The following is a 23,561-nucleotide window of genomic DNA, read 5'->3' as shown; positions in this document are numbered from 1 at the left end:
TTCCCTCAGGGCCGCTCCCCTCGTCGGGCTGCCAGAGCATCACAGAGAGCTCTGCGGGGGCGTCCGAGGGGAGCCGCTGTGGAGAGCCGGAGGGAGAGCCGTGTGTGTGCGTCGGCTGGGGAAGAGGGGAAGGGATGTTCGTGGAAGCGTGGAAGTGTTTAGTACCGAAGAGCTGTGCAATGGTGGGCTTGCTGATAGCAAGAACTGGCGTTCCAGCCTGTCTGTTAGTTCTGCTTTAAGGTCTATTGTCGCTCTCTTCCCCACCAAACCCTTCTGGTAGAACTCCCGCAAGACAAAAGGAAAAAAAACAGGTAGAGCAGGTGCTAAGGAATCTGAGAAAGCTGTTGTTGTACTCCAGAGTGTGGTAACCGAGGACTGTTTGCTCGACCTGCTTCCTGAACCACTTGCAGTGTGCTCAGGTGATTCACGATGCAACAAGCAAGACTCCAGAGCGTTTGGGGTTTTCTGCAACTCTTACATGTCAGTCCAGCTCACGTCAATCTAACCACGGTATAGTTGCTATCAGGAATTTTCACTGTTTTGAAGCATCTCAGTTATTGTTAGTCACCATCATGCAAAGCATCTTTGTGGGAGTTCTGATGTGCCTGGTGTCATCCTTTAATACTGAAGGGGGTACATTTCACCTGAAGTCAGTAGATTTCATTTGTAAATGTGAATGCCCTGTGTGTGTATATCAGTGTGTGCTTCAGAGGAAGTCTTGCTATAGCTAGCCAGAGATTTGTTCTTGGTATGTGGCATAGGGAAGTTAGTGACAAACAAACCTATAGGAAAATAGGGATGATTCTAACATCTTAAGGAAGTGAGAGCTGAAGAGGGAGTATGAATTGAAAATAATTCTGTTTTATTGTCAGGAAAGCTGGGAAGCAAAATATAGGCTCCAGCAATCCAGGGACATGTGTGCATACTCTACCAAATCCAGGAAATTGTAGCAAAATTTCACATTTTGTGGGTAAAAGGTTGGTCTCTCCAGCACATTGAGGAGAAAATGCCACTTTTCACAGTTGTATTTCACCCAGAGCTAGAGAGTTTTTCAGTGTTGGTAGCTCTTTTGCTTCACTTGGAAGTTTACCAAAATTTCATATTTTTTTTCAATCCTAGCTGCTAGGTAGAAAGGCTGCAGAAGAATCTAGTTTTTGTAAAATAGGATGATAAGTGTTGTTATGATCCCTTAAAATCTGTGCATTACCTTGCAGGAAATCATGACCTGTTGACTGATTACATTGGCATACACAATACAAGTAATGAAACTGATAATGCACAAAATAAACTCAGAAGAAAATTATTGATTGTGTTTTGCTAACTTTCTGGTTTTGTTAATTTTTGGATCAAAATACTATATAAAATGTTATCAGATAATTTTTAAATTAAAAGGAGTTTGTGTTAATTTTACTTGTGAATTTTTTCTTCCCTTTTTTAATGAAAGAAAGAATGGAGTTTTGATACACTGTTGTCTGTGCGTCTTCTGAGTATATTGTCCAATCTTTTTGGGGGAGGTGGCTCTGAATGATTTCCTCTGAAGTTACTCTGTTACGTTATGCAGGATCCCTCTAAAATCTGTTTGTCAGGAAAATAAATTTTTCTTTTCTTGCAGGGAACAGGCTCTCTGATGTTCTTCAGCTGTTGGAGGTTGATCTATTTTCTTGCCTCTTGGTAATGAAGGATTGGAACCCACATGACAAATGAGTAAAATTCTCCAGTCTCAGCTGGGAGTCTGAAAAGATGCAGCGAAGACAGAGTTCTAAGACCCCAAAGCAGCCTCTGCAAATTCATCATAAAAATCAAACTGATCTCTCTGCGTGGCGAAAAGGAGGGAGAATTGACCCTGAAAAAAGTGTCCAGAATCATCAATCTCCTACCAATCAGAAAAGTGACAGCAAGCAAGCCTCCCTTGAGCAAGCTTTGAGCTACTTTGAGAAAGGTAAGAGTAGTTTTAAGGTTAGCCACCTAGGATTGAAACGATAATAACTGATTTAATAATAATAATAATAAAAAATTTATCTAATTTTACCTGCTGTTTTCCCTTTTTAATGCCTGAGCTTTGTAATATTTCTTTAATGTCTTAAAAGGCTTTGCCCTTTCTGTTACTATGTAAAGAACCCAACAAAAAGGAATATATTTAGGGACAATTCAGAGAAGTTTAAAATAGTTCATTTTCAGTTTAGAAGTTGTTTCATCCTTCTGTTTGTCATCTGTTTTTTTTTTTTTCCTCCTAGTTCAAGACCATGTTTCACTGAAAAAGAACAATGTTCTGCAGAAACACTTGACTACTGTGGAAAGCATTGCTCTGCAAAGAGGGTTACCCCCTGAAGGATTTGGTGTATTGCTAAATGTGGCACTCAGTGGCAAACTTGGTAAAATATTTATATACTGCTAGCGTGTTGTCTGTGAATGTCTCTTTCCCCTCTAATCAAACCTGCTTGAGATAATGTGTTTATGGTGACTGTATTGTTAAGCACTTTAGCATAAAATTAATCTTTCTGGCATGCTTCAGTGTAATTTCTGAGTTCATGCTAAAAATAATCTCCGTTCTTGCTACAGGGGAGTGGTACCCAGGAAAATATTATGGCTTGTTACAAATATTTTTTGAAAAGCTTATTTCCTTTGTTCGTAATTGCAGGTCTCTGAAAGGCTTAAAGGCAACCATTGTGTCTTTTCCTTGTTGTAACTGTTTGTGTAGGTTTCTTTTCCCCAAGATCAAAATAATTGAACAAATTGCAACAGTTGTATTAGTGAAACTTGCTAAAATTAAAATGTCATCCTAACAATCAATTCAGCAGTGTCAGTGCAGCCCTCATGCTGCTTTCTTAGAAATGGTGGCCACCATTTATACTTCTAAATAATGAAATATTCAATGAAAAAACCTCTAAACTTTCCCCTCTCTCCAACCCAAGAGGAGCACACAGGATTCTTTCCCCGTTACCCAAGTAGTTTAGTCCTTTTCTTGATTTAAAATTACTAGCTTATCTCCAGACCACTAATCTGCTGATGTTTGGCTGACAGTCATATACTCTTTTGCTGAAGGAATTGGTCGTTTAATATTACCAGAAATTTGTTTTACTTTTGGTTGTCTTGCCAAGAGTCTAAAGGCTATTTCAGTACTAAAGTACTCAATATTCCATTTTCTTTCTTTAAGCTGGAAAGAAATACTTCTCATAATTTTTTGAGGTATAGGTAAGTCCCTACTAGATTCTTGTGCACTGTTACTTTAAGCAATGAAGCTCTGAATAATCTTGTCCAGAGGGAATTTTGACCTAAGCTGCAAAACCATATCAAAGAACCTGGTACATGAGCACCATCTTATTTTAAATTGTTTGTTTTCCAGCTGATACAGTGAATACTCGTTTACTGAAGAGCCTGGTTCCAGCCTCAGTAATACCAGAAACTTCTGTGGTTTCATCTGTATCTTGGCTCTGTGTCAGCAAATGCTCAGGCAACATCCAGGTAACTTAGTAAATGTTTACAGTAGTTATTGCTTCTGCACAGGAATGATCAGGACGGATTATTTTCAGGAAGCAAGAATCCTGAGGTTTTAACGTACAAGGTTATTATGTAAGATACTGTCATTTAGAAAGATTGGCAGAGACACCCATTGCTGGAATGGCAGTGGGAACCGAGGAACACTTTATGTGTGAGTGGAAATTTGCACAGTTCCTGCTTGTCTTGTATCTCTGAGTTCCTTAGGAATGGTTTCTCCATCAACATTTCTGTGAAATACTCTAGCTGTGTGAGGCATTCTTCACCAGCTTCAGCAAGGTATCCCTTAGGTTCTGTGTACCTTGGCCGTCGCAACATAACTTAACGTTAGCAAAACAGTCTTTTTTGTCTTCATGTAGTCTGCTCAAAGGTTTACATCATAGAATCATTTAGGTTGGAAAAGACCCTTAAGATCATCGAGTCCAACTGTAAACCTAACACTGCCAGCTGTGTTTAGTCCACCACTAAACCATGTCCTTAAGCACCATGTCTACAAGTCTTTTAAATACCTCCAGGGATGGTGACTCAACCACTTCCCTGAGTGGCCTGTTCCAGTGCTTGAACCCTTTCAGTGAAGAAATTTTTCCTAATAGCCAATCTAAACCTCCCCTGGTGCAACTTGAGGCCGTTTCCTCTGTCCTATCACTTGTTACTTGGGAGAAGAGACCAACACCCACCTCACTACAACCTCCTTTCAGGTAGCTGTAGAGAGTGATAAGGTCTCCTCTCAGCTTCCTTTTCTCCAGACTGAACAACCCCGGTTCCCTCAGCCACTCCTTATAAGATTTGTTCTCTAGGCCCTTCACCAGCTTCATTGCTGTTTTGGACGTGCTCCAGCACCTCAATGTCTGTCTTGTAGTGAGGGGCCCTCAGATCGTATCTGAGGGTTAGCACATATTCAGAACTGAGCTGCTTTTTTCCATTCTGATACAGCAGTTGGTGCTCTTGGCAGGCTTTCTTCCACAGCTGAATTATCCCTGTACTGTTCATCTCTAGCTATCTGGTTGTCCTTGAGAGTGGCATGTATCCTTAATGATTGTCTCTCTTAAATTGGCTAGTGACTGGTCTGTCTTGCTTTTGCCCATCGCTTAATGTAATACAGCTTTTTTCCTGTCTGCAGCTGCTTTTTTTAAGATGGCTGATCACAGTGTTTGACTTCATTGATCACAAGGAACAACTTCATGCCCTCTATGGTTTCTTCTTTTCCTTCCTGCAAGATGAGAAGATGGTAAGGAGAGCTGAAGAATATATGGAATTGACAAAATAAACCTAAATGTTCATTACTAGTATGCATATTAGTGCTAGAATTAGTCTGGAGTAGCTGTTGGTTAAAGACCATTTTCTGATGGCTGGAATTTATTTTCTTTTTTTTATTTTGCATTCTAAGATTGCTGGGTAATTTAGATTCAGAAACAGGGAAGTACTGTAAGATTATTTTAGTTTCAGTGCTGTGGTCTGGTTGTTTAAACGTGTTTCGAAGAATTGCTATTCTGCATCACAGAGTGACAGTATATTCTGTCTAAATTCCCAAGAGTAACTATGATGCTGCAGTCTCTGGGATTGCCTTTGATGTCAGACATCAGCAGGTGAAGTCTCCTGCTCCTGGGGAGAAACTGACTGACATACCGTGGGCAAAAAGAAAAAAACCTTTTAGACCAATGTTTATTTAAAAGTGAGAAACTCTAAATGCTGTTCTACTTAATTGATTTGAAATGTAGCTTAAATGAGAACAAGCAATCAGGAGATTTCTGCTATATGGCAACTGTAAAATCCAGGTGCTGGAATATTGAAGTGTTTGGATTCAGTTCATATTAAGACGATCTTGGCAGTCATGTTAGATGTGAAATTGTTAATATTCTTTCAGTTTAGGATATTTTGTGGTTGGGAACTTTAAAAGTCTTAAAGTTCTGAGCTATATTTCTTGCAAAGTTTTTAATGGTTTTAGGTTAACATTAGTTATAATCTTTTCATAAAACTGGGTTTAAGTTCTTACTGTTTAAAATAGCATTTTCAGGCATGATAGGCCAATTGGAAAGTGCAGCAGAGTTGGTGCGAAACTAATTTAAGACACTTACAGCCTCAACTGTAGTTAGAAGATCTAATAAATTATTTTGATTCAAAGGTGCTTTTTGTTTTGAAAATGTAATTGTATTTTCACTGCTGACTTCTGACATATCTAGACCATGTTCCAAAAACCAAGATCCAAGCTCACGGAATAGCTTGATTACTATAGGGACTGCTCATAGTGCAGATAATGTTTATAAGTAAAATTGACATGTGACATGTAAAAGGCATGCTACTTCCTAAGGGAAGTAAGGTATGCTCTGCCTCAATGGGGATGCAGTGATGACTTGAGGCAGTCAACTGAATGAAACAATATTAGCTTGTGAAGCCTGTATGTTGCTTTTACTGTATCCTAGTTAGCAGTCTGCACCAGCAGGATAGTTCATTGCTGCCTTTTCTTTGCAGTGCCCTTATGTCTGCCACCTGCTCTACCTGCTGACCAGGAAAGAAAGTGGTGAGTTTATCCAATTGTATGAGGTGGAATACCATTTTGTTTCTTATTCTGTTTGCTGGCACTGCCTTTTCTTCCAATTAAGCTAATACAATGACTAGCCAATATATTGCTTTTAAGGCAAGGAAGCATGAGTGGTAGTTCAGTCTGATTTGTGTAACGTTTTCTGAATTGGAAACCTGTCTATTAGGTTATTTATTACCTGTCTATTGGTTAGCCTAGAAATAACACTGATTGGTTTTGCTTGCTTTGCCATGGCTTTCTATAATAAAAGTGATATTGCATTTTTGCTTAAATGTCTGATACGGTGGGTTTTAAATCCGTTATGTTCTTAATTGTATTTCCAGTCAAGCCTTTTCGGATTAGGAGACTGCTTGACCTCCAAGCAAAAATGGTGAGTTTATTTCAAATCTTGTAGAGTTTGAACTGTGGTTAATAATGCAGCTTGTAAGACTAATGTCCTTAGAGGATGGAGAAGAGTGGCTAGTGTCTCAGAACAAGGTTAGACTTGGAATTGTAGGTTGTAGTCTTTGTAGCATAAGGGCTTGTCTATCTTGCATGTGCACCCCTAATTTTCATTTGTGTTTTGTGAGCACATGCAATGGCATGCACAAAGCTATACGTTTTATGCCTAAGTGTGGTAAAATCTTTGAAGCAAGGGTCAGCTTCATTTATCTATTACCATCTTTAATTTTCTATTCATCTTCCTTTTTCAAGTGGTGTCAAAAATGACTGAGAAACATAAGATTGTAGAGGATCTTGCTCCCTTTTTTGTAAGAAAAAACTGTAGCTATAACAGCATGTTTTTGGAGCATTTAGACAGCAGAAGACTGTATTTTTCATAGTTTCAATTGTTAAATTCTTTTTTATTAGTCATGACTACAGCAAGTTCCTCCTTCAATCCCCTTCCTATGGTATTTAATAGACACAGTTTCTGTGCTTCCTTTCGTTTTCGGTTGTTCATCTATGGTTACTTACTGACGTAGCTTTAGAAAGCTTTTAGTAATCACTGTGGGTTTTTTGCTTCGAGAATACAGTATTTAGTTTCTATATTAAAAACATACCCCACATGTTTTTCCTCTTGTTCTTCTATTTGACAGGGAATGCAGTCTCATCTGCAGGCTCTACTATCACTTTACAAACTCTTCTGCCCTGAGCTGGTGACCATAACCCTTCCTGGGAAAATGAAGGTAAGGAATTAGATTTAATCTATTTGGAACCAGTACTTTGGACAGTATTTGTACTGAGCTTTCCATTCAAGCTATAGCATGATTTAGTGGTGAAGATTAATTCTATTTCCTCTTTTCACTGAGTAAAATCAGGTTTAGATGAATCATAGAATCATTAAGGTTGGAAAAGACCTCTAAGATCATCGATGGAGATTCTTTGCCTTGCATTTTGTTTACTCTTCAGCACAATGAGATGATTTGGAATGGAATGGCATCTACCTTTATCCTTATGAGGATTACTTTAATCCTTCTTTTGGTGTTCTTGCTGGTTTTGACTTGCTTTACACAATGTTAAGTTCTTCAGGAAACAAACTGTCTTATTTGTACAAGGCATTGTCTAAACTGATGACTTCCTCAAGTACAAATAGCAATGGAAGTCAGTAAGTAACTTCCCACTTGGAAAGTCTATGTCATAGGCAAGAGACAAAAAGTAGGGAACAATGCGGTAAGCTGATTTGTCAGAGCCTCAGGGTAACAGCAAAAAATATGACTCTGCTTTTAGAGAGGCCTATGTGTATGCTTAGCCCTTTGACCAAGTAGAATATATGTAGCAGAAACTGAATATATAACAGAAAATAGCAGCAGGTGAGACCTAAATTCTGCAACAAATTTTCTTTTGGTACTTCAATGGGATAGATGTAGTTTGGGTTTTTTTAGAAGAGACATTTAATTTTTATGTAGGCAAGTTGTGTTTCTATAAAGAAAATTTTATTTCAATCTGTTTGTGTACTTACATTGCTCTATAAATTTATACTTTGCATTGTGCTGTGCAGTCATCTGTTGGAGAATTTACATTTTTTGATATGCACAGAAGTGAATTAAATAACTAGCAATTAAAACCCAAATACATCTTCAACTGTTTTTATGAACATGGTGTTAACTTGTATAATAAAAGCTTGATTACCAATCTGAATACTTTTGTGATGGTTTGGTGCTTGATTAGGATTTAAAGACTGATTGCAATTAAAGTGACAAAAAATAAGTTTTGTGCAGAAAAGGTGTTGGGTTAATTTTTCCAGTTTTCTTTTTAGCTGTAGTATCTACATTAATTTGAGAATTCGATTACTCATTGAATTGTTCTGTTTGGAGGATATCACTGATGCTGAATTCGGGAAGCTTTCTCAGTAACTTAAGCATACCTTGGTCATGTTTTATTTTAATGTATACTTGAGATTACTCTATGAATTGGTGATTGATCTGAATGAGGATTATAAACCAGAAGTGTTGGAGATCCCTTCTGAAAAAGGGGACATCGTTTCAGAAGGAAATAAAAGCATAACTGTTAACTATAGTCAAAAGGTAATGAAACTGAGGAATGATGAGAGTTCTGTGGTGTGAAAACCTAGCCTCTTGGTCTGTCAAGCAGAGTTGAGTGTATATACATCACTGTGGTGACGTTTATCAGAATAGAAACTGATCTTTCTGTGGTTTTGTCTTAGTTTGGCTTCTTGCATAGTTGTCTGATTTATGTTTTCAGACTTACTTCAAGAATTCTGAGGGCCCGTGGAAAGCAGCAATCAACACAGTAAGGCGAAGAAACCAGGAAAACTCTCCAGTGTTTCAGCCACTGTTTTTAGGCGCAGCTCAACCTCAGTCACGGAAAAGGGTAGGTTATGGGCCTAAGGTAGACCCTAGAAGGTGCCAAGCAGCTGTTTTCATGATGAATATTGGCAAATAATGGGAGTCAGGCTTTATTTCAGCACTGGGAAGGGTGGAGTAGCTATATAGAAATGCACCATTCCCATTGTAATGAAAGCCTGGATACCTTTTTTGCAAAACAGGGTCTCTGTGGGAACTGGTCACAAGTGCACTTGATTGCATTGGAAACCAAGTCATTGCTATTCATTTGTGTTTCTTTTCTACAGAAATGGAATACCCAGTTGATTATACCTGCAAGCAGTACAAACAAAAATAATTTAGAAGAGGACAGGGAAAAGAACCGTGTTGATTTGTACAGTACGAATGAATCTTTTCCAGTGGAGCAGCTGCAGACCTTTTCTCAGCTCCTACAAAATATCCACCATCTAGAGGTGAGTTTCAGGAAGGTCTTGGTAAGCTCACTGAATGTTTTGAGAGCTCAAACAATATTCCTCTATGCCCTGTTTATATGTGAATAGTGTATAGGCTACCTAGTTCTGACAGAACATCTAGTTCTACCTGAGGGTGATGAATGTGTCCTGGAGATGGTCTTGTTGCCGGTAAAAGGATTGGACAACTCTGATAGAATGAGATTCTCTGGCAATCTGCTGATGTAAATACTGAATAACTCTCTTTTCTTGATTTCTCTTGCAGTTTCCTTCCCAGATGGGTTCAGTGCTAACAAACCCTTTATTGCTTCACTACATGAATTGCACCAAAGATGAATCTATTTACCTGAGGCTCTACTATTGGATGGGCCAGACTCTTCAGGAAGGTAGGAACTTAGTATTACCTTGCATGGTAGGGAGGTAAAGGATGTCTGAGGCTTTTCACCTTTCAATAATGGTACTTTGCTATTCAGATTTATAGTGATAATCACATAGCATTAAAACTACTGGAGGAGAACTGAATTTTGTTTCTGATTGTGCTTATTCTTGCTGTGCTTGTATTAAAATACAGTGTTCTCTCCTGTTTAGAATGCACCTGGTGTGTGGCTGATAATAACCAATATGAAGAAGAATTCAAGGACTTCCTGGAAACTGTCTACAAGACAGAGTGTTTCTTGCAGGTAAGTGCCTGTTTTGTGGAAGCCAAGGGTTTAAGTCTTCCCTTGAAGTACTTTTGGGACTTACCTGTTTCCTATAGTATCTCTGAGAATTGACAGTGTCTCAAGTAATAAAAATAAATATTCCTATAGCAAGTCAATATTCTGGAGATGACCTTGTTTTCTGCAGGAAAGATAATTTGAGAATGATATTAAGAATAATTTGAATGTCCTGGTGAATTGTATGGCAGGAAGGAGGTGTAAGCCTCTTTCTTCAGGGTGAAGCGAGCATGGTGAGGTGCAGGCATATGATAGGAGTTTTTGAATGTTCATCTTCTGCTTTGTAGGAGGGATTTTCTTCCTGTGAAGAGTTCCTGTATAAGAGCCTTCCTCTCTGGGATGGCTTCTGCTGCCGATCACAAATCCTCAGACTTGTGAGTTGGATCCCCCTCAGCAGCTTCTCTGGTATGTGTTGCAGATCCTTTGGGTGAGGCTGGACAGTGTCTGATCTTGGGGGATAGAATTTGTGCACAGATATCATGCTGCTTTCTCATTTGTTTCAGAAATGAAGTCACATCTCTATGATCCCCTGGCACAGCTCTTTTTCACATCATCCCTTTACTTTAAGGTAATTTAAGTGAGTACAGTGGCTGTTTACTTCTAGTTGATGTTGCTGTCTGCACTTGTGTCAGGTGTAGCAGTCTGAGGGATTGTATAGGGGACTTCTTTTGGGGAAGTCTGTGCCCAAGTGAGGGTAAAATATATACTTACAAATTCTTTGGGAATTTGAGTGCCTTTAAGATATTTTCTTTTTTGACTGGAATTAAACTGGGGCACTGAAAATAAAAAGAACTGATAGTACACAAGACAATGGTTGCTTTGGTTTATTGCAATTTTAACTCAGTATTTGAAACTCGCGTTCTCCAGGAAAAGCTATGCAACACATACATTCAGTTCAAGGGGACATGCAATTATCTCACTGCTCTTTGTGGTCCTGGGAAACTCTTGATTATCTTTCTTTGTATATGTCGATTCTCATGGCATTTTTTGTTTATTATTATTCACTTATGTAAATTGTCATCAACCTGTTTTCTTTTTGCCTCTTGCAGTGCAGTGTTCTTGAGAGCCTGAAAGAGCTGTTACAGAACTGGTTAAATTGGCATGTGATTCATCTGGATTCAGAGTCTGACTCTCAAGTCCATTCTTTGTAAGTTTGTCTGAAATAAATGCAATACAGTGTTCTGTGCATTGTTCACTAGTGTATTTAGATATATATTCTAGCCCTATTACCTAGCATAAAGACCAACTAGAAGGTTAATAATGCTTAATGTTTCTGCTCTATTGTAAGCTACCTTGTCAAACCTGTTCTTTCTCTTTCTTTAAAAGTATTTCTATTGACACTGAAAATTGAAATGTCCAGAAGTCAAAATCCTTGTAACACTGACAGCTGGGTCATGTTTGTAATAATGTCGGTAACAATATGTTACTGGGTATATTGAAGAACAAATGCATGTTGCTGAATGCTTGGTGGGGCAGAAGGATAAACTTCAGTTTCTTTTTTACCACTTTTCCTTTTTATCGTTCACAGAGAGATGTATATACTAATGTTGTGTCATGTCATTGCTGTAGGAATACCACTCTTTCTGGACTAGTGAACGTGGTGGCTGAACTGATCCATTTTGTCGGATGGATCTCTACGGTTGCATTGCGTTTGGAAAACAATCCTACTTTCTTGCTGTACTTCATCCTGGATTTCTATGAGACTGTATGTATCCCATTCATTTTGGCTTTCAAAATCCCAATACTCTAAGGCTGTTTGCATTTTTTTAAGCTAGAGCATGAAAACACCTTCCTCATTATAGTTTACAGAACTTTGTGATTAAATGCAAGAATGTTCCAAATACTTGGTAGATCTACAGGTGATGGTAGCTGCTGTTGCATCCATAGGCAGAACTAAATATGCTGCTAGAAAGTGGTTGCTCTTAAGTCAGAGGTGAACTGTGGAAGGGGAAGTAACAATATGGCATAACATGCTTTTTTAATGCTAATTTATAGAAAAGAATCAGAAACTGAATTCAGAAAGTTCAGTTCAATTTCAAACAACGCATCCTGACTTTTTCCTTAAATGTTCCCTTAAAAAATGAAGTTTTTTCCGCAGTTTGTCCTGTAAAACTAAGCAGCATCAAACAGGCTTAAGCCTATTCTCTAGCTTCCTCATGTCCTCTCTGTAGATGTGCTTACTGCCATGTGAACTCCAGCCATGCTATTGTTGCTCCTACAATTTGGATAAAATTGTGAAGAGTTGAAAAAACATTGATATTTCTGGGATCTACTTGTAACTAAAATGTCCATTAAAAATGCACAAAACTACTGGGCAACAACATTTGCATAAGACTGTGTTTAAAATAAGTAAATACTCATTTTATGGGAATATACAGAGAATCACGCACCCTTCGATATACGATTATTGGTGCTCTAGCAGACAACTAGAATTTGAATTTTTTCTTGACGTTTTGCTTATGTATTCAGAACTCTAGAGATTTCTAAAATCATACAGCTGAGATATTAAGTAAAGAGTCTAGATTTCTGAAAGTACTAGTAATTCAGTTACATACACATATCTGCCTATACCTTACATGGTATAGCTGTACTTGAGGGCAAGAGGAAAGGTGAAGGTCTGACAAACAATATTGAGTGAAAAGTCTGTTATGAGATTAGGGGAAGGAGTCCTAAAACAATTGTTGTGCCTAATTTAACAATATGTAAAAAAATCCATCTTCAGGATGGCAGGCTGTCACAGCTTAATTGTTTACAGTCTGAGCTGTAGTAGCTAGATATGCATATTCTTAGACCACTACTCTTTTGAGAATGATGCATACCTTCCTGAAGAGCATACCTTTGGGAATAGTTACTGTGGCTAAGCTATAGAGGACAGTAATGTGGTAAGTTACAGCAATATTGCTTTCAATTATTTATCCATACTTTAAGACTGTTATTATAGCTGAAGATCTTGTTAAATCTGCAGAAATGTTAAAATGTCTCTTTTACTTGAAACTCAACCTTAAATTCTAAACATGAGTCTGATAATAAACCCATGTTTTATGGCCATATCATCTTTTCTTAGAGCAAAGCTTTATCGTATGTTCACACAATTCCAGCAAGGTCAAGTAGAAAGCTTTAATTTCCCAACTGGAAGAAATGTGTGGTCTGTTTGGCTTGCTGGTATCAGCAAACCAGGCTAGGAACAAGGTCAGGTCTACTGCAGTCCCAGCTACGTATGTCGGAATGATCTAAAAGATCAGAAAAAAAAAGGCTGCTGCTTTTTTACAGGGATCTGGGTAGATTTGACTCAGCAAGTAACCATGTCAAAACATGTGGTATACCTAAATGGTTGAAGCAGAGACTGAGATATGAATGGATGAATGTGTCTCATACTGAGAAGGAAACAAATGGAATTGCTTCATCCCGGCCTTCCCTCCTAGGTGAAGTTGATGGAGCTGGCTGGAATGCAGTGTCATGCTCTCTTTTGGTCTTACATGCTTCTGGGTTTGTTAATGGCAGTAATAATGTGCCTGGATTTGCTTAATTCCTGCAGGTGTGTGACATGTATCTGAGGTACAATCTGCCTTTGTTGATAATGCCTCCTGCTGGAGTTTTCTACCCAGCACTTCTCAGCATGGATTCTGTCAGCTTGAATCAGCTCTGCTACATTATGTACAGGTACTACAAATGGTGTGGGCTGTAGGGACTCCTTGTCTTCTCTTTCAGTGTTTTGGAAATGAAATTACTTTAGTGTAAAATCTGAAATCTACTTTTTCTTATTATGTAAGGCAAAGGTGAAAGTTCCAGTTGTGCCCAGCTTTCATGATACAGGAATTTATAGCTGTAGTTCCTACTCTCTTTTTTTTCAGTCTGTTATCCAAAATAGCAGGATTCTGACCTCTTTCCTAGTATTATTTCCATATCTTTGATATGTGAAGGAAGGCGTTCCCATATTGTTTTGAGAGAACTTAAGTCAGCCAGCTGGAATCACTAGTGGTTAACTATACAACTTCTTGCTCCTGTGCTTTGACCACTAGACTTACAAATTCTGTAATGTGCTGAGTAGGAAGCACTTCTGCCACCTCCAAACTCTGTGGGAATTTGAGACTGCCTCATGCTGCCTGCAGGTCCAAAGACAGCACTGTTTAGCTCTCTGCAGGATCCACAAACATGGCTGCTGTTCTTGGCCTTGTTAGTTCCAGTGGTTGCATCTAAGAAGAGGAGTAGCCAATTGCTGACAGCTGGCGCTGGGCTCTCCATGTGGCTTTTTCTCTAAGGAGTCTGCTGGGTAATTAACATGACAGGATGGTCTCTGGGAAATTAGAGGAGCTAGTGCCTATTGTAGAGAGCAACTGTCAAGTTGCATTACTTCCAGTGGCTTCTGTTTCTCTGCTTAGTGAATAAAAGTCTCCCTTCTTACAAATACACTGCATTTTGCTGCTAATTTTAAGACTGTATGTAAATTCTTGCGTATTGCCTTTATGAAGGTGACTGTCCCAGGCAAACCGGTCATGTCTTAATCATTTAAGATATTAATATTATCAGGTGTCTCCCTACTCTGCCTGGAAAGGGTGAGTGTATGCCAAGTGATAAAGTCCCTTTGAATTTTTTCATGTTTCTTTTTTACCAGTAAAGTTTGATCTCTCTCATGGAGGAAATAAGCTTTCTTAATACATTCCTCCAGCTTTTTTCAACACTGGCAGGTAGTAAAAATTTACAGGCACCTAACTTTCTCTTTTGTTTGTTTTTTCAGGTATCGAACCAACTTGGTGGCTGCAAAAGAAAATGAGCTGAGTAAAACGGTATTGTGGACAAAACTGCTATGTGCTAGAATGGACCTTAGCAAGGAGTTGGGTTGAATAGAGGGGAGATGTTCTGATGGCATTCTTTTGAGGACTGGAGGGAGCATACAACTGCTTTGAGAATGCTATTTATTGATTTTGTTTCTTGTCCTTCAGAAAACACTGCAATTCAAGTTCAGTAGCCAGACATACCAAGAGTACAACCAGTACATAATAGCTATGGTGGGTTGTCTGTGGACATCCAGTGCTTTCCAGAAGGATATTCATCCTCAAGGTCTTCGTATGGATGATGAACTGCTGAAGAAAACCACAGTGCAGGAATTCAAAACCAGCTTTAACATTGTCTACCACCCAGCCATGATGGGCTATGCTGTCCTCTTCCTGCAGCAGGTAATGGTGTAGGCCAACATTTGGGCCTTTGGCAACACCAGACATTGTGTCTTGACAGTTTCTCTAGAGAAGTGTCTCTCAGTGTACTGGCTGACTTTTAGAGTCAACTGAGCTTTCAAAAGCTGGTATGGCATTCTGTGTTTGTGTCAGATCAGTGGCACAATTTGCATAGTCTTTGTTTGCATGGTATGAAAGCATGAATGTAAGTTTTAGATGTGAATTTGTGCTTATGATCATTTTTAGGATAGAACTAAAATAGCTACATAATGAAATAAATGACTAATTCAGTAGAAGCTTCCCAATAGTGCATCCTGCCCCACAAAATATGGATCGTGACCTAAACATTTAAACTCCAGAAAGTCAAGAAATACGTAGTTAAATTGTATACAGGTGCGCACGGTAGAACTTTTAGCAGTGCTTTCTGGCTCTTGCAGTAGCTTTTGAGAATGGCTTATTAAAAAAGAAATACAAGTAGCTACTTTCAAGTACATAAGTAAGATAATACAGTGATGTCTTGTATTGTCTGATATGAGTTCTGTTAGTAGTCTTGAATTCCGGGGTGCCATCATGTGTTCAATGCAGCTACTGAATAGTGGAGGGAGCAGCTTGCCAGAGTTGTTATTGTTCCAAGATGTGCACGCTGGTCTGAGAAATCAGGTTTTGTAGGCTATCCAAGGGGTGCACAAAGATGCCATTTTGTTGTGAGGAATGCTGGCAGACTGAAGGCAAGCGTAGGTGTGGCTCCTGGAGTGAAGCAAGGGAAACCTGAGGTTAAAGCTGAAGCAAAGAATGCTGGTTAGGAACACCTTCACAAATTTGCCTTCATTTATATACTCAGTGTCCTGAATCTAGGTAGTTTGTCTATTACTGCTGATTAAACCCAAGTTTTGTCTTTGCCAGAGAAGGCTATTTTATTTTTGTTATATACAACTTCTTTTCCTTGGTCCTTCTGCTGTTGTAGCAGGATTAGTTTTTCATATCTTTTGTCTAGATCCTTTCTGTTCTGAGGCTTCCTGATTTGTCTTTGTAGCTTTTGTAAGTTTAAAAAAAAAACAAACCACCAAAAAAACCCCCAACACCTGAAACCTTCTGGTGGAGAATTTTTGCATTCTTCCTACTGCAGAACCAAGAAAGAGATTTTGCTTAGCAGCTATCACAGACATGTCTTAAGACAGGAAAAAATATTTTGCTGCAGTGCCATCTTTTCTTAAACACTTCAGTGCTGAACACCAGAGGGCACTGCTCTGCAGCACACTCAGAGAACACAAGCAATAATCTAAATGTCAGTAGGTTCTCTCCTCTTGCTCTTTCTCATTGTTGGGAATTATCTACCTAATGTTTTGAAGGGATAATAGCTTTTACACTGTAGAGAGACAATGGTTAAAGATACCTATAAATATTCTCTGTTGCTGTCCAGTAATGCTGCAGCACAAGGCAAGAGGGTCTCCACATTACCTTGCCACTTGTGGACACAGTATAATGCTGGACGCCCATTCTGAATCATGATTGAAAATCTCTGAATTTCTTTGCACACCTGCAATTCCTGATTTAGAAGGGGACTAAGCAGAGGCCCAGCAACTCTGGACATACTTTTTGTCTGACTTGATACTGTTTTTATTCCCTCTCCTTAAGGCTTGGCCAGATGATACCACCTTCAACTTCAGTTTAATTAAGGTAAGATTTCTTGTTTTAGTGAAGTGAAAACAAGCAATTTTCAGCAGCTGTGTAGAAGAAGATGAGGTGATAATATTCACCAATTCCACAAATGCTCTATAAAAATTTTGAAAGGGGAAAATTCCAGCCGTAGACTTTGATTCAGTCTCTTAACAGGGCCAAACATGAGGACATCAACATCTGAGAAGTTATGTATCTAGCCATCTGTGGGTAGTGGTCTGAGATTTTTATATATTTCCTCCATGAATCAGTGCAGTATCAGGACAAGGCTGTTTATTGTTCTCTGCAGGCTCCAGAAAAAGTTATTTTTCGTGTACTTGAAGCAGAATTTCTATTATCAATTAATAGAATCAATTTATTAATATTAAATTTCTGAGATAGGTGTGTAGCTTTGTTATAGCTTTGAACAGGGATCCTCCACTGAGCAAGTACAGTGGCAGTTTGTTTCCTTTCCTGTATTACAGTGTACTTCAAACCTGATCTGGAGGAATCACCATTAGTGATGTATGGAAAGCTTTAATATCCATGTTCATTTGGTTCCTGACATCTTCACTGTTGATCCAATAGACTTTGGTCTTTTTAGAACTGGGATTTATAAACATCTTCAGTATTAAAAAAAGATTGTGATTTGTCATGTTCAAGCTAAGAATCTGTAATACCTAAGTGAAAAGTTTGGGCATTTGGGAACAGGACGTGACCTTGTATACCTGTGGGTATTTACAGACTAGGATGAATGTTGTCAAACTGTGGAAGGCGGTATTTGCAGACCTTTTCAGATTGGCCTAAGAAAGAGACAAAGCTATGTCCTGCACATCTGACTATTCTTTCTGTTTTTATAGGGAAAGAAGTGGAACTGGTATCTGGAATATCTCTATGCGCAAGGTTTAAAGGGCCTCAAGGTCTTTATTGAAAGCAGCATCAATCGTGTTTCCCAGGCCTCTCACAGTAAAGCAGGGAATGTGCAAGTGTGACCCTGGGACTCACTGGAGCCTTTTTATCATCCAGAACAGGAAAGCAGAATATAATGGACTGCGTCACTAATTCTTCCTTCCTCAGAGGAAAGAAACAGAGCAATTACCCTTGTCTGCATTTTTGTACTGACATCTATTTTAGGAAAGTGAGGACATGGAAGGAATGCTTAGGCTGGCTTGGTTCACTAACACTGAACCCCCTCCTGTCCCTGCTGAACTTCTCTGGTCTGAAGCTGCTGAGCTCATATGTTATGTTATCATCCACATTTTTCATCCTTGTTTTTCTCTGTTGGAGTATCTGCTTTGATGGAGAAACAAACATTTTCCATCTCAAAACTGCAATGAGCGGTGCTGCTTCATTTATAAGTAATGTTGATCCCTGACCTGCTTTGCCTTCCTTGACAGTAGGTAATGAGAAACAATTTAATCAGCCTTTCAGGGATACTGTATATTTACTGGATTGGAGCACTATGAGTTTCCCAATTCCCTGTTGTACCGTGTATATACTGGCTTTTAACAGGCTGACCAAACTGGCCTTCCTGAACTTCATTTTATTTATGAAGCTTCCAAAAGAGATTTTTTGCTAACATTGCTTATAATGTTCTTCTAATGCAGCTGGAAAATTTGGTGCTCAGTTGATGATTTGTTGATGATTTATTGATGATTTGAGCATTTGAACAATGTTGCCACCAGCTCACCTTTTTCTATTAATAAGTGCAAATGTAGCTTTCCTTTTTGTGTTTTTAGCTCTGTACGTGTTGTATATTATACATGTACATATATATAATTTATATTCTGTAAAATGTTTCCAACATGCCATTTTGAAGGAACTCTGCTACAAAATGTATCTTCTGTCATTTCATTTTAACAGTGAGTAGAAGTTGGGAGTAGCTGAACTCAGGTCTCCAAAATTTGAGGGAACTTTATTTCACTGCTGTAAAATGAGGTTGTAACCACTTGAAAGATGGGTCAGAGTATACTGAATTTTGCATTGTGAATCTGTACTTTGATCCAGTAAAGGAATCAGTGCTGAGAGTGACTCCAGAGCCACTAAGGATGTGTTTGGTTTCTTCATCCTCTCAAAATCAGACTGGCTCTAGGTTGAGTACCATACTTCTCGGCTCAAATAGATGACCTGGTTAATATGTATATATATATTTATATGTGTATATATATTCTCTCCAGAGAATAAGAAAATCTTTCACTGCAGACTTTGAAAGAGAGATTTGCAGAGATCTGCTTAGACTAAAGTATTGCCCTTTCTCATCTGGCTGTGTTATTCCAGCTAGTATAAGTGCTGCTTGCTAATTTCTGTCAAGAGAAACAGATCTTCAAAAATCCTGATTATATTTTCTTGCAGAGGAAACTCCACAAATTACAAATTCCTCCAAGTGTATATGTTTTAAGATGTGGCCCTAACATATAACCAGTTATCTCCTTTAAAGGCTGGTTGTTTTGGACCAGCTCAGCTTGTTGGCTGAGAACTATCCCAACACCGCTGGCTGGCAATCCCTATCACAGTGTTGCCTATTGTTTGTTAGACTCCTTAAATGTTTCAGCTAAGGACCGAAGGAGGAGAGCGCTGTAGCTCCATAGTTGTTTTTATAATTTTTCTATGAAGCTATCTTCAGAAAGGTATTGGAAATGCTAGCACTTATGCTGGAAAGCCTGTACACTGAATCCTTAGCTTTTGTCCTTACACCCTACAATTGTCTTCAGATGTTGACCAGACTTGTACTTCCATATTGCTGCACTGGGATTCTGTATAGGAATAAGGCTGGAGGGATTGACAGCCCTAGGAAAACATGAGGTGAAGACATGGACCCAGTTACAGATCTGTGTATGGCAGGCTCATTCAGTGGGGAAAGGAGCAAATACAGAACATCTCAAAGAAGCATTTAGTTCTAGCCAGGAAGACGGACTTCATGTTACCTGGGTGCTGCTTGGAGTTTTTGTGGCAGGAGCAGAGCTCTGTAGCATTCCTGTCAGACTGGAAGGTGCTGCCAGAGGTTTCATTTCAGTTGTGAAAGGTGCCTAGATTTTTAAGAGTGTGTGATATATGTAAATGTATTTAAAGAGGCTTATAGCAGAATCCTTTAGGATATACTGAATGTTGTATAGTTATTGGTCCCTGAGATCAGTTTTCCCTTGAGGTTGGTGTTTGGTTGAGAAAACACAGAATCATGTTATGGAAGACTGTTGTTGCAGTATCACAGGACTTTTATTATACCCTGTGTTACAAAAGTCTTTAAACAAATTGTGTACAATTTTGTCATTCATGTGCACAGGCTGGATGCTTAAGAGGTGCAGAAATAAAGTAACAGGGCAGATAACTTCCCTTTAATGTCAGCTTTGTTGGTCAAAATGGCTGTTTAAAATCCTTCCCATGCAGCAGTGATGTGCCTAGTACTACTGGGCACTTGAGATGACATAGCCTCTTTGTACATCTTGATAGTTCTTTTCTTCTTTTGCATCTGGACATTTTTTCTTCTTTTTTTCTCTAAATATCTGACTTTACTAACATTCAACTTGAATGGAAGAATGGTCCTTTTAGTGAGGAATGTGCTGCTGTACCTCTTCCTTCCCCCCCACCCCGGCACCTGCTTGCTCTTTACCATCTAATCACTGTGGTAAATTTTGTAGACCATTTTCTATTATAAGCATATGCTCAAAGACTTGGCTGACCACAGCATCTGCTCTGAGGACTAAAATGGAGATAGTCAAGACCCATCCATTTCCTGCTAAGTGACAAATCAGTGATTTAGCTCTAGTGTCCTTTCCTGCCCGTTGTAAGGTGCTTGCCATATGTATGCACTATGAAAGTGTAGCAGAAACAACTGTTTTATGGTACTGTTTGGTAGGAACAATGCAAGATGAAAAGTTCATTTAAGGCTCACATTCATGTTGTCAGTCAGCACCCCAGAATATTTAAGTTTAGGTCAGGCCTGTAACCTCTGAGGGTATTATATTCAATATGTTTCACTAGAAAGAAAGTACATGCTTTCATGTCACTTGAGTCTACTCTCTTGAGTGTGTTTTTTCTTTCTAGAGGATGCTGATTCAGTGTCCAAATTTCTAGTATCAGCTCATCTCAGGGAATGCTGGTTTGTGTCCTGTCTCCCCATGAATAAAAGTTGATGACTTGCTCCAATATCTGTCTGGCCTCCCTTCTCAGGAGGCTTCTACATGCTTTCGGTTTAGGGGATTTGTAATATTACAAGCAGGTCAGGGCAGCGGTCATTCCAGCTCAACCACATTCTGCAGCTTTTCTAGTAGCCTGTTTAGATGCTTCCAGAAAGTGAGGCCTTTCCCTTTAGAAAAATCTCTCAGTGGGTATTAGATGGGATTTCAAAGTACAGGGCCAGAATCCTGTCTGGGGTGAGCTCCAGGCATAGCTCCACTAATTTCTAATGGATCTATATTGAGTTGCACCAGCTGAACATCTGGTCCACAGTTCACAGAACCAAAGCCATTAACCCCTCCCCTGTCAGGCACATTGACCTGAGCATTATGCATCTGAAAATGCCTTGGGGTTGGGTTAAGCTGAATTCTTTTTCTGAAGCCATGGTTGCTTTGTGTTTCTGCTAATTATTTTATTTTGTGGGGAGAGACTCATTTGTGCATTTTTATGCATCAGGCTGTGTTGCTGTTTCAGAGAGAGCTTGCTCTGAAAGAGTTAATAATTTCAACCTGTTTTCATTTCAGCTGGAATGAAGAAACTGGTTCCTCTGTGTCCCTGCTTTCTATTCTCTTGTTGGCCTACTTCCCTCTGCTTGCATTTTGCATTCCTAATGCCATGAATAAATCAGGACCCAAGGATTTAGAAGGTGGTACAGCTGTAGCCACTCAGAAAATTTAACCTCTGAGGCTTGTACTGCAGCTCTAACAACTGCCAATATGTGTGCTCCTGAACTCTTCTAATAACATTTAACTGGTACCAAAATAAAATTCACTTTGCCCTTTTTATATAATGGGTTGGGGGTTTTTTTTGTGCCTCTACCCAGTGTCTCCTCACTTGGCTCCCTTTGTCTTTAGTTAAAGCTCAGTTATAAGCCCTTTAGGGCAGGGCAATCACCTCCCAGCTGCTGTAACAAAATGGTTTATCACAAATCTTTGCACAGAGGAGAAAAGAATAAGGGAAACTGAGGGATCTGACTTGGCTAAGGATTTATCTTCTTTACAGAATCAGCACAGTGAAACTCCTGTCTGGCTGTGGTCCTAGAACATCTGATAACTTGTCATTAATAATATCGCACCAGACTGCTTTTATTTGTAGTGCCATGGCTCCTGATAGAGTGTGTGAGGGAGCTCTTTATGTGCTCTTTAGTCAGAGGATACATCCAGTCCGGGTGAAGAACAACAGCCATTGGTAACAAGCTTGCTCTGGAGGATGAATATCTTGAAAGAACAAAGTCTCCAAATATTTTCTTCCATGAAGGATGATTTATGTTGTACTGATGGCTTTCCCTCATTATGGCTCTACTATTTAGAATAAAAGTAATGATTTTAGTCTGATGATGGTTTGATTTCACAAAACTTTGCTTTTGACTAAGAAGGTCTTTTATGACCTTCTTTAGCATATGCTGACATGGTTTTCGGCACAGGATTCCTGAGATCTACATCTATCTGTTAGACCTGCCTGAGTAACTCCCAAGTAATTATAGTTGGCAAGGGAGGTATTGAAGTACGTAAACAATGTTTGGTAAAGTGCGTATCTTGTGATGCTGTTTCATTTCTCTGCTTCTCAGTTTCCTGTCTTGTAGGAATAAAAAGTCTGCATAGCAGAGGGTAAGATTTTTAAAAAATGCCTTAATTATTTTGGTATCTAATTTCCATTTTCAGGCTCACTACAGTCTTGCACAAACGTAGGAGCTGAAACAGTTGGTCTTCAAAAAAAGCTGCAGATACCTTACACAGGCTCTAAATACTATTTTAATCTTAACAGCATTTAGAAATCTGTAGGCTCAGACATGATCCCATTCTGCAGCTTAATGAGTGAACATGCATCAGGCAAGCTTTGGTACCTGCCAGAAATGTGACAGAAAATGGACTGTTCTAGGACAGGCTAGGTATGGGATACTAAGTCACTGTAACGTGGCTCAGCTCCTGAGCCTCAGGCGCCGGGTTTAGGTGCAAATTGCAACACATACTTTTGAAAGTGTCTCTGCCTAAATCATTTGGGCTCTTTAAAGAATTCAGTGATAAGCTTCTTGTGTATATTTTTATATGCAGCTGTATCCCCATGTGGTTTGACTCGCTCTTCTCCAGTATCTGTGCTGCCTGTAAGTCTTGAGTGTGATCTCTGCAGGAAGCGGCTGCTCTCTGCAGGTTTTCTCCCAACCCTCTTTCTAGAGTCTCTAGGCCTGTAACATTCCCATCATGGTTTGTTGTACACGGATCACTAAGCAGTTTCTTTTCTCTTAGGGCGCCTCTGTTCTATGTCGAAGTGAATCTTCGGCAGCTCCTGTGTGATTGCTTTCTTGCTGCTTTGTGTGCACAGCCCAGTAAATAAGGAGGGGGATGGAAAGCACATTGTAAATGTGTTGACAGCTTTTGAAGAACAAAATGGTCCCTGAAAACCTGCCTTCCCCTTCTCTCCTGCGTGTTTTTGCTTTATTTTCTGCCATTTTCTCCTTTCTCTTTTCTTTCTCCATCTCTCCCCCAAATTCTTTTACACTCTTTTAACAGCCACCCCTCATTCTTTTGGTGCTCGCTGCTCTGAAAAGATTTCCTCTCTCCCCTATAGTCCTTATTTCTCAT

At 39.2% G+C, this 23,561-nt stretch overlaps 1 protein-coding gene across 1 annotated transcript; it reads left to right on the top strand.

Annotated features, from left to right (window-relative positions):
• The first annotated feature begins 1,611 nt into the window (after window positions 1–1,611).
• Window positions 1,612–18,205, top strand: CENPI (centromere protein I). Its single transcript, XM_009286298.2, has 20 exons — window positions 1,612–1,939; window positions 2,235–2,372; window positions 3,344–3,462; window positions 4,616–4,723; window positions 5,965–6,013; window positions 6,358–6,404; window positions 7,111–7,200; window positions 8,717–8,845; window positions 9,105–9,269; window positions 9,532–9,652; window positions 9,855–9,946; window positions 10,270–10,387; window positions 10,486–10,550; window positions 11,032–11,129; window positions 11,552–11,687; window positions 13,518–13,642; window positions 14,718–14,766; window positions 14,923–15,156; window positions 16,789–16,830; window positions 17,670–18,205. The coding sequence occupies exons 1-20, from the start codon at window positions 1,741–1,743 to the stop codon at window positions 17,799–17,801; spliced, it is 2,256 nt and encodes a 751-aa protein (XP_009284573.1). The 5' UTR covers window positions 1,612–1,740; the 3' UTR covers window positions 17,802–18,205.
• Window positions 18,206–23,561: the final 5,356 nt, after the last annotated feature.

The sequence above is a fragment of the Aptenodytes forsteri genome, unplaced genomic scaffold, assembly GCF_000699145.1.
Source record: "Aptenodytes forsteri isolate BGI_AS27 unplaced genomic scaffold, ASM69914v1 Scaffold888, whole genome shotgun sequence".
NCBI lineage: Eukaryota > Metazoa > Chordata > Aves > Sphenisciformes > Spheniscidae > Aptenodytes > Aptenodytes forsteri.
This window is presented reverse-complemented; position numbering and strand designations above follow the sequence as displayed.